This window comes from Ammospiza caudacuta, chromosome Z, assembly GCF_027887145.1.
Source record: "Ammospiza caudacuta isolate bAmmCau1 chromosome Z, bAmmCau1.pri, whole genome shotgun sequence".
NCBI classification, from domain to species: Eukaryota; Metazoa; Chordata; class Aves; order Passeriformes; family Passerellidae; genus Ammospiza; species Ammospiza caudacuta.
The window spans coordinates 29,439,559-29,450,360 of NC_080632.1; the positions used below are offsets into that span (position 1 = coordinate 29,439,559).

The 10,802-nt window shown below is 38.6% G+C and overlaps 1 protein-coding gene across 2 annotated transcripts; it reads left to right on the forward strand.

Annotated features, from left to right (window-relative positions):
• Positions 1 to 1,166: 1,166 nt before the first annotated feature.
• LOC131571535 (protein FAM240B-like) lies at positions 1,167 to 10,319 on the forward strand. Of its 2 annotated transcripts, XM_058824282.1 has the most exons (4): positions 1,176 to 1,242; positions 8,433 to 8,577; positions 9,371 to 9,406; positions 9,897 to 10,319. In XM_058824282.1, the coding sequence occupies exons 2-4, from the start codon at positions 8,438 to 8,440 to the stop codon at positions 9,973 to 9,975; spliced, it is 255 nt and encodes an 84-aa protein (XP_058680265.1). In that variant the 5' UTR covers positions 1,176 to 1,242; positions 8,433 to 8,437; the 3' UTR covers positions 9,976 to 10,319. The 2 variants fall into 2 exon arrangements, with proteins under 2 accessions (XP_058680266.1, XP_058680265.1); XM_058824283.1 differs by lacking the exon at positions 9,371 to 9,406 and having other exon boundaries at positions 1,167 to 1,242.
• The last annotated feature ends 483 nt before the right edge of the window (positions 10,320 to 10,802 follow it).

Here is a 10,802-nt window from a genome sequence, read left to right on the forward strand (position 1 = left end):
TTGAGCTATTTTTCCAAAAATAGAGCAATCAGTTTTACCTATGATATGTTGCTGTTGTTTTCTTTTTTCAATGCCACATGTGTATAATTGTCCTAAAGATTTGAGACCACATTACCATTGTTATCACATGTGTGGAGGGACAAGTTGATTTCTGTGTTCTCATAGGATATGAGGTGGAATTGGACACACTGGACAAAGCTAATAGGTACTGTTTCTTTGGAGTTAAATTTATTGACCAGGTTTTGGAAATAACTGAAATTTTCCTTTACAGACAAAGGCTGTAGCTCTTAGATTTTGCACAGGTTTTTTGTGCTGTAAAGGAAACTGCAGAAAAGTAAATAAGCAAATATGAACTACAGCAGCATCCATCTAATGGCTGCTGGTTTTGCTACTTTTGGTCTGAAAAATTACAACAAAGAAAGGTAAGGTTAAGATAATCAGCAGTTGTATAAGAACTGCTTAAGCCATCATCACATATGGTACATTAGCAATGTAGATGGATTTAATGAAAACTGAGATAAGTGCATGCATCTGTCATCAGCCAAACCTACAAAACGTTTTCCTCAGAAAATGAAATGTAATGATATAAGTATTCATCTGTAATAGACTTACAACAACTCTAAATGGTAAAAGTACTGCTGCTTTAACGCATTTTGTGAGCTAATGCTAAATATACAGACAATTCCTATGACAATTGCCTTGAAGAGAACAGATTTTGTGATAGGTCATAATCAAGCACACATCCTTAGATTAAACAACACCAAGGTAGCGCATACTTCTGTAAGTCACCCTGTAATACAAAACTGAGTGCGATTTGTCACACCATTTCAGCCTCCATTACAGCTAAGACGCTAGTGTGGAATTTTTCAAGCTTCATAGGAAGATTATTAAAATGGATAACACTAGCAGGCATTTTAAAGAAAATTCTCATCACTTGCCAAGTCATGCTCTTTGAGGTATCTGCCAGTGTGGGAGGGATGCATGGTCTCAAGGGGGCCTGTGTTTCACGGTCATCTCAGGCAGGGGGCTGCAAAGTTCATTAAATGATCTTATCTCTCTGTTGGTTCTGTTCAAAATAGCCTTGATATGATGAAGGATTTATGTTACCCACACTTCAAATAAAAAGTACCGAGGGATGCATTTCATTACTGCTCTGTGACACTGGAGAAGCCACGGCTGCAGTGGTAATATTCCTCGTTTGTGTCACACAGAGAATTTATTTGCAAGAGTCCTGCTCCAAAGGTAAGAAAGTATTTGTTTTTTGTAGTGAGTTTTCCCTAATAATGTCAACAAGAAATGTATTTGTTCTCTAACTTTAATTCTCACAAAAATATATTCTAGGAAAGATGAGAGTGTGAGGGAAATGCCAGGGAAGAGTGCCCAGTTTAGCAGAATTCTAAGGAAGCTGAGTAGCATTGATACAGAAGAAATATTTACAGATAATTTCCATGTCACAATCCTGAATAAAACACCAAGAGATATGGCTGTACATTCTCAACTGATGGGCTAATGCTAGCCAAGGTTACACACACACACACACACACACACACATACACTCTCTTTCTCTCTCACTCATCTCTCAAAGGCTTTTTAACTGTGATCTGCTGCCTTGAGGCATTTTAATTCAATGGTAGACACCTTCACATGAATCAGGAAAGATTTCTCTTGCATGTTTTCTCTGAACTGGATGATCTAATAAAGGACACGAGCCCTGGGCAAAATTTATCTTCTTTGATCCTACACTGAGTCTTCCTGTAATCAAAAATCAAACAACAAAGCAAAGTGCATTCAAGATCCTTGACAAATAAATATTAATTTATTCTATATGCTTGATATTATGAATTCAGTATAGTTCATAGGATCAGGCTTCAAATGTATCCAGCAGTGGGGAAAGTCTAATGATCAGAAACAACATTTGATCTCCTGAGCAAACCACAGCCACTTTAAATATGCCTTAGATACTGAAAATTAGAAGACAATAAAAGTCAAATGAATATATAGAAAGCTCAGGAAAGGCACTTGGACATTTATTTATTGTATATCACTTTTGAATACCTGTTTGCTTATTGCTCACCTCTATGCAACTGCCACCACAGCCCTGTTTGTGTGTGCTGGTGGCAGGATGCATGGGAATGCAGGCAGCCCCCACAGGGAGCCAGGTGCAGGGAGTAGAAAAACCTGGGCAGCAGAGGGGTGAAGAAAAGGTTATCCAGGGATCATTTAGTAATACCTGCATGGGTGCAGTTTTGGGCATCACAATGTGAAAACGACATTAAATTATTAAAGAGCATCCAAAGGAGGGCAACAAGGATGGTGAAGGGTCTGAAGGAGAAGCCTTATGAGAAGCAGCTGAGGTCACCTCATTTGTTCAGTCTGGAGGAGACTGAGGACAGAACTCAATGCAGTTACAACTTCCTCATGAGGGGAGAAGGAGGGACAGACACGGATCTCTTCACTCTTGTGACCAGTGACAGGACACAAGAGAATGGTATGAAGCTGCGCCAGGAGAAGTCTAAATTGGATATCAGGAAAAGGTTCTTCATGCAGAGGATGCCTGGGGACTGGAAGAGGATCCCCAGGGAAGTGGTCACAGCACCAGCCTGACAGAGTTCGAGAAGAATTCAAGAGAGTCCTCTCAGGCACATGGTGTGACTCCTGGGGCTGGTGCTGTGCAGGGTTGGGAGCTGGACTTGATGATCCTTGTGTGTCCCTACCAACTCAGCTTACTCTATCACTCTGTCAAATGCAGCTCCAGCAAGAAGTGGAAAGAGATTTTTCCAGATGGAACAGCAGAGGTGAGGAAACCAGCCAGAAAGGTGTTTGAAAGCACAGGTCCAAGTCAGTCAGGTTATGCAGGAGGGCTGGCATGGGAGGTGAAAAGGATGTGATGAGAAACTCAATAGACATGATGCCAGAGAGGGGAAAATCAAAGGGACCTTTCACAGAATCCCTTGGCTGCAGGCTGAGGGAGAAGAGGCAGTGCAGAATGGAAGGCAGCAAGTAGAAAAATATAAAAAACCAGACATGGGAGCAGAACCAGGATAGTAATAAATGAATGGGTTACCTGGAGGAAAATGAAAGTATTGATTCCTCAAATGTTTTGTTCAAAAAGTTTTAAGAATTTTAGTCCTCAGCCAGAGGACTGCTGAACCCTCTAGTACAGAAAATCAAGGCACAGAATCAGTTCCCTCCAGTTTGATAATTCCATTGTTCAGGTGTCTGATATCCAGAAAAAAGTGAAAGCAGATGAAAAGAACTGAAGCCCATCAGATGAGAAGGACAGAATAAAATATAGTGCATGGCATTCAAAGGCATTGATGTTGACACCATAGCAGTATGAGATGCAAAATCCACGTAGCTACTGCAAAGCCTTGTCTTAATATGTTTGTTTGTCCAAATTTTCTACAATTGAAAAGCATTTGAAGAATAACTATTCTCCTTATTAGAAAAAATAGACTCAGATCCATCACTTCTCACAGAAAAGCAATAAAGGATTGTAGGAATTAGGAGAAAGGATAATGGTTGAATAGAGATTGCTACATAGTACTTGAGTGAAAATATTGTCAAATATTAAAACTGCTTAATGTATCTGCTAGAAATAATTTGCTAGGTGCACACCTGTAACTCCTACTAGTATTGCTCAGTCATCTGTCAGTATGGTTGTCATTTTCACACACAGAAAATTCCCAGTATGTGGAGAAATCTAATTAAATTGATTGAAATTTATACCCAGAGAATAACTCCCTCACTGAACACACTCTGGTAAGAGCATGTATTTCAAACTCTGCCAAATTATGAAATACTGGTGGCAGAATAAATAACTTACCTGGAATGCCCTCATTTCATAGCAAACTCCAGACAATACTGTTTGCAAAGGAAATAGCACAGATTGGTAGTAATGCTGAACTGCAAATGAAAATAAGATTGCACAGTACACATGGAAAGTCACACACCTTCACTGATGAGATACACTAGTAATTTTTGGAAGACGCTGGGACAATTAGGGACTTGTGTGCACCAGAAGACCATAGCAGCCTTCCCCATCCTCAGGCTGGTGCTCGAGATCATCTCCTCCCAAAACTGCTCATAAACAAGGCAGAAAGGAAGAGGAAACCGTGAGAACAAGCTGTGGAAAACCTCTCCCAGAAGCTGCTCACGAGTGTCACTGATGAGAGAAACTGCGCTGTACAACATGCCACACAAACCAAAGGGTACAGGGCATTATACTAAAGTGCTCTCTCTCCTGCCTCTGAAGAGTTTTAACCAGAGTCTGGAGACCCAAGTTAGACTTGAAACCAGCATGCTTCCTTAGGCAGGATATCAAAGGAAGCATCAGTCAACCCTTTGAGATGTGAATTACTGCCAGCTGCAGAAGCAGAAGGTCTAGCGTATCCTAGACCCAAGGAAAAAGAGGAGAATCATGAATATGATCACTAGTCTTCTTTTCCAAAATCAAAACAGAATTCTGACTGGTTTTACATCAAACCATTGGCATAGATGGTATTCTCTCCTATATATATAATTCAATTTTTATAATTCAATGAATATATAATAACCATAGTCACAAAGCAGGGTCCAAGTAAAGCCACAACAATAAACTATTGTATTATTTCTAGTGAAATGCATAAGACCCTGAAAACTCTGACTGACTGTGCTTTGTAAGAAACACAAGAAGGAGGAAAAATAGCTCTCCCGACTCATTAAAAGTTTTATAAATTTTAAAACTACATTTCATATAACAATGTGTTCTACTTGAGGAAGAAATTCCACACTTTTCTTTACATTCTTTCTTCTGCCTAAGAAACTTTTGACTTCCGATTCTCTACGTGAAAAAGTGTTTCTGGTGGTGGTAGTATTTTCTCTCAGAATCAGTGAATTTTAGCCTCAAACTATTGATTTTTCTTTTACATAGAAGTCGAGATGTCATATCAAATTGATTTGACATCCCTCTTTTGTTCAACCAATATAATTTCTGAGTTCCAGCTAATAGTACTAGTGTCACAGCTTCCCTAACTTTGAAAGACCTCCTTTAGCAAATTGAGGCCAGATAATACCAAATTCCTCTAAAATTATTAAATCTAAAAATAAGCAGTCATCGTTATCATGTGTTGGATAAAGCCTTCCTAGAGATTATCATGTTATTCCTTTCATTTGAGAGTGCCTACATTTGTCCATTGGCTTGCAACCATGCCTGTCAGAGAAGATTACCAGAAAGAGCCTCTCATTATTGTTCTCTTGAAGCATTGTCACTAGAGGCTTAAAAATATTTAGTCCTAGCTGTGGCAGGACAGTTAAAGTCAGAACTAACTCCAAGGTCTATAAAAGTGCATCACAACTGCCTGTGTGCTTTAATAGCATGTTTCTGCTCACCTGTTGCATCATACAGAGGTTATTTGTCCAGGTTGCTTTGGAGGCTGCTTCCCTGAAATCTTTTCCATTCTTCTCTTTCCCTATTAAATGAGGCCCCTTATCCTAACTAATCTGAATGAGGCTTCAAGGCATGAAAATAAACTGTTTCCAGGTGATAACTGCTGCTGCAAACTCATGATACAGGCTTAAGCCCTGTTACGCTCCTCTGAAAACAGCTGAAGTAGGAGAGAAAAATATGAGAGCTGGAGAAATAGTGATAGACTAGGTCTGATATCCCTGACTGCTCACATGCACTGAAAGTTTATGGTTTATAAAATGGATAGCAGGACAGAGGTCAATTCAAACATCTGTGCACATGATGCATAAAGGTAAAAGAAACCATGTGAGTTATTTCAGTGGGGGTATTGGGCAGTTCCTACAGTCACCATGAACAGACTCAAACAGATGAATTCAAAATATAAGGTAATTTGGGATAAGGTGATTCTAAAGTTCAGAGAAGTAAATGCTTCCATATTTACATACTGCGTTTATCAACGACATATAAGTATTAGTAATGATGCAGAAATTCTGATGTGTTCAGTAACTTTGATTCTACTTGTACATATTTGAGAGTTCTCTAGCCATAGGGGAAATGAAAACAAATATTAAGAACTGAGAAAGAGAAAATTTGGCACCAAGATAGCCATATGTTAAGACAGTATAAAAGGTTAGGAAAAAATGACTTGGACAATGGTGTGCCTGATCAAACACACACAGAGAAAATATCACAGATCACAGACAGAGAAATGTAATAATTCTTGTCCCTGCCCCACCTCACACACCTAAAAAAAAAAAAAAAAAAAGAAAAGGGAAAAAAGAAAAAAAGAAGGAAAAAGAAGCCCCCAAATCTGTAATGGATAGCATTACACCCACTTTATAGTCTCAACAGAGTTCTAACATTCTTCTAAATACTGCCAGCACCAGATGTAAAGCGAATAGCAATGGAAACTACTTCTGGATATCTCTTTTAGTGGCTTTAAATTTTTCCCGTGTGATTTTTTCTGCTGTGGGGGCAGGTGTTACAAAGACACATCTACAAAATGCATTAAACCCAGTACGAAGAACATATCCAATCATATCAGGAGGCATAACATTAAAAACCAGTAAGGGATACGTATATTCTGAAAGTATATGCTAGGGCTCAATTACACCTCGTAAAAATGAGTTCCATAATTTTGCCTTATTCAGGAGTGATATTTACCCTTATATATATATATATATATATATAAGATGCATCCACAGTATATTAGACAGGAATTCATAATAGTTCAGAAGGATGAAGTTATTATGATTTGCTATCTCTTCTGATAAAGAAACCTGAAGACATTTTTTCCTGGCAGTTTATGTTGGAGCCCCAGGTATATAGGGGAATTTTTCTTCCTGCACTTCAGAATGAGTTATTCTTAGAGATTAACTTCTAGAGTGGAAAGTCCATTAGTTTTACTTAGATGGCTTTTACCATATCTTTCTCATACCTTTGAAGATTACTCCTCATACACAAAAAGTTTAAAAGGCTAGTAACTGACACCTGGGAAGAAATATTTGGGTTAGCATAGATATATATGTGTATATTTATAGAATACATAAATTTTATGAAAACATGCGCATGAATTAAGTGAACTTTTTGACCTGAAATTGGTTATCCCCTAGCACAGCAATACTTGCAATTCACATTACAGACTAATGTCAACAATTATGCATGCAGCTATAATTTGTTCAGGACCAGAAAATACGCTCCATAATTCTTTTCTGCAAGAGTCGGGCTCAAGCATCGTGCTTCTATTATTTGGAGGCCATGAGCTGGCATGTGAAGGCTTTACAGGGAACCACAGGGGAGTTACGGGGAAATCCCAGCAAAAAGGGTGTTCCTCTTCAAAAGGGCTGATTTTTATCCTCTGCTTACAGTGTCTCTATAATGTGTCTGTCAATTTTTCACAAAACAGCCAATTATGTAAAGATGAGTTCCCAGTTTTCTGTTTCCAGTTTTGTGTTTTCTTATGATGCCTGGCAGGGGACTGGCAGCAGTTTCTTCCAGCTTTTCCAAGCTGGTCTTGAGGGGCTTGTTTACTATCTCTCTATGGCTCTGATTAAAATAAATTCCAAATTATTTCCATGAATTCAAACAATGGATGAGAGGGCCCTAAATACTTGTTAAAAAAATTAAATTATCTGGAAAATATTATAATGGCATGTTCATGCAAAAACACATAGCAATTTGAAAGACAGCATGAATATACTAATTTCATATTTAATGAAGTTTTGAAAGTAAAGATACAATTTTCTGGCTGCAATGTGGCATACAGGGAATTTACTGTTAGCCCACAAAGAGTCATCTTGAGGCAAATATTCTTTCCCTAGGATAAGATTCATTCCAGAATTTATTTTAAGATGACATTAACCAAAGCTGAAAGTGCAGAACCACTGCAGATACAAGAATATATTCAATGAATTTGAATCTATTTGAAGAAAAGGGGTAAATAATTAGTAAACAAGGTGGGTTTTGCAAGTCATCATCTTATGAAATTATGTGTCTACTTTTATATATATAAATTTTCTACATTTCCAAATAAAGCTAAGTGCCAGAATGATTAAAGGCAAATCATCAGAACAATAGTTACTTTAAAATTTTAGAGACATGAAAATAATGGGGCCAAACAATCTCAATTAATATGGCAATTTATTTGTTTGTGAGTATAGTAAAAACTATCCTAATTGCTAAATTACAGAATACAAGAGCACTGCCCTGATTGTGAACGTAAATGTCACAGTCAGATGGATGTGAGAGATATTCTAAGCACACAAGTAAGAATTCAGATCACTGTAGACAGCATATCCTTAAGTGTCAGAGCTAGGACAGAAAAGCTTAAATAATGAGTCATGCCCATAGTTATCCTGATCCTACCAAAAAAAGGACTGTGTGACCCTAATGATGAAAATCCAAAACATCAAGAATCTGCTTTAGCCATGAAAATGGATGAGGAAGCAGTAACTTGCCATACAGTTGTTTCAAATTTTTCCTCTAGAGAAAATGAATAGCCAGTATATGCGTCACGAAGTGCGGGGCTGTGAAACCAGCGACCTGAGGAACTTCTGGGAAAAGACCATCGAACAACAAACTCAGTATCTGCAAAGTGAAAAGGAACGTCAGCGAAGAAGTGCTCTGACAAAGTGGGTAATCTGCACCCAGAAAGCTTACTTGAGTTTGCATTGTAATTATTTTTCTTTAAAAAGTAATACCAATACTTAAGTCATGCAATGAAGTCTGAAGGTAATTTAGATTTATGGAAAATAATAAAGCTTCCCAAACTAGGATGTAATGCTAACGTGTTTAAGCTATGACGTCATAGGATAGGAGAATAATTCACTCTGGTTCCATAATGAGTCCAAAACATAGAACTTTCTGAAATTACCAGGACAATATTTAACAGGGCAGACTTGTCTTGAACATAAAGGCTTCTGTTCAGAGTGAAGCTAGCACAGATGTGTACCTGACCCATATTCTTACTCTGTAGTCTTTTTTCACAAGCAAATAGTTTGAATTATTTAAGATTGTTTAATTTGTATATGGTAAATCCACTATAAAGCGGATGATCCAAGCATACTGACTGAGGCAACCACCATTCATAGCCATATCGACCTTATTCAGCCACATTCCCCGTGATCAGTCACTGCAAGAAAGAGTAGTCTGCAGCAAGAACAGCACAGTTTTGCTTCACATCAATTCTCCATTAGTTGAAGGCATACGCAAAGATGTATACTTTTGGTATTTATTGTATTTTGGCTTGAGCTCATCTAGCAAGAAAGCAATTTCCCAGAGCCTTCCTCATAGCTGTCTTTGCATTGATACTTGAAAAATTAGAGCAAGGACAGCCTTACATTACTGACCCTGGATGAAGGAACATTAGAATAGGTCTCCAGCATGTTTTATCCATTTGTGACTAACCTCATCTCAATGTTGCAGCTCCTCAACTGGGAAATTCATCTCCTTTCTCTTTGAGTAAGTCTTTCTGTGGTACCTAGATATTATCAAAAAGAAAATAAAGGGCCGCATAATACTGAAAGCCACCTGTTATGTGCCTAAGAGAAGCTCCAAGATGTGTCTGACAGAAGCTTCAAGATGTGCAGTGTCTCCAAGGCTGGGGAAGTGTGGGGTGATGTGACCCAGGGAGGGAGGCTGGGGAAGTGCGGGGTGATGTGACCCAGCAGGTGGCAGCAGGCAATCTCCAGTGCAGGTGACAAATCACTGTGGCACTCGAGAGAGGGCACGCTGGAGATGGAGATGAACCACAAAGCACAGGTGATCTCTCACTGGGATTTAAGAGCTTGTCCTGAAGTACCATTCAGCAAAGAGCTCTAAAGCGGCAGGAAGATTTGCATGACAATTGGGAAAGAACACCAAAGAATATCATCAGTGGAAAAGATGAAGAGTATAAAATCCATTCCATGTAAAATTATGAGGACAAGCTGATCCATATTTCTGTCCCTAGGCTCAGAAATGAATGGATGGAGAGGCTGGAAAAACGGATAAAGATGTTGAGGACCCAATCTGAAGACTCATCCAGCTGAAGAGCCCACACTCATTACACATTTGGGGGAAAACAAATCTGTTTTGTAGGAAAGCATGATGTAAAAGCTGAAGTCAGTTTTACTCTGTAGCTTAAATGAGCTATAATTAATTAGCTGTCATTGTTTGAAGTTTCATATGTGAAATGTCAATTGTTGCTTTCAAGACTGAGCATCTGACCCTTCATTTGATAAATGGAGAATGTAGCACTCTGAAGTATTTAACCCTAATCAATCATGGTTCACTGAGATGTAGATGCCTGGGAAAAGAGTTTAGTTACACAGTTGTGCTCTGCAAAAGCATTTCCTCAATATTTTAGGTTTCTGTATAAACTGACTGTAATATAATAAATTTAGATGGTTTAATGAATAGTAGAGATTTTAATTTTTTACACAACACAGCCCAGTTCAAACTAAGGAATATAGGACATGCACAATGCCACCACATCCCTCTAGTGAAGCCCAAACTGGTGGGAGCTATAGATCCTAGCTGCCACCTTAGAAGTCACCTGTTAACTTGTTACCATACATGTTTTGATAAGCAGCTTCTGTGAGACAGCTACAAGAGCCGCCTGATTAACCCACATTAATTTGGTTAACGCATATTAGCTAACTTGAGACACTATACCAGCATGGGTAGAATAACTTTAGGCTCTGACAGTGATCTGGTACCTGATCTGGCCTGTCTAGAGGCAGATTGATATCTGTTTCACAGAGTAGCTTGGTGCACTCTCACAGCTCTCTGTCTTCATGAGAGACAAGCAGGTTTTTTCTTTAGCACCTTTTCCCTCTAAGACCCAATATTTATTCCTTCAAGACCCATACTTTCA

Bases quoted from the DNA above. Each gene is read 5' to 3' on its own strand.
- LOC131571535 (XM_058824282.1), top strand. From the start codon at position 8,438: ATGAATAGCCAGTATATGCGTCACGAAGTGCGGGGCTGTGAAACCAGC. The intron at 8,578-9,370 runs GTGGGTAATCTG...TCAATGTTGCAG, and splicing joins CGAAGAAGTGCTCTGACAAA to CTCCTCAACTGGGAAATTCA. The intron at 9,407-9,896 runs GTAAGTCTTTCT...TTCTGTCCCTAG, and splicing joins TTCATCTCCTTTCTCTTTGA to GCTCAGAAATGAATGGATGG.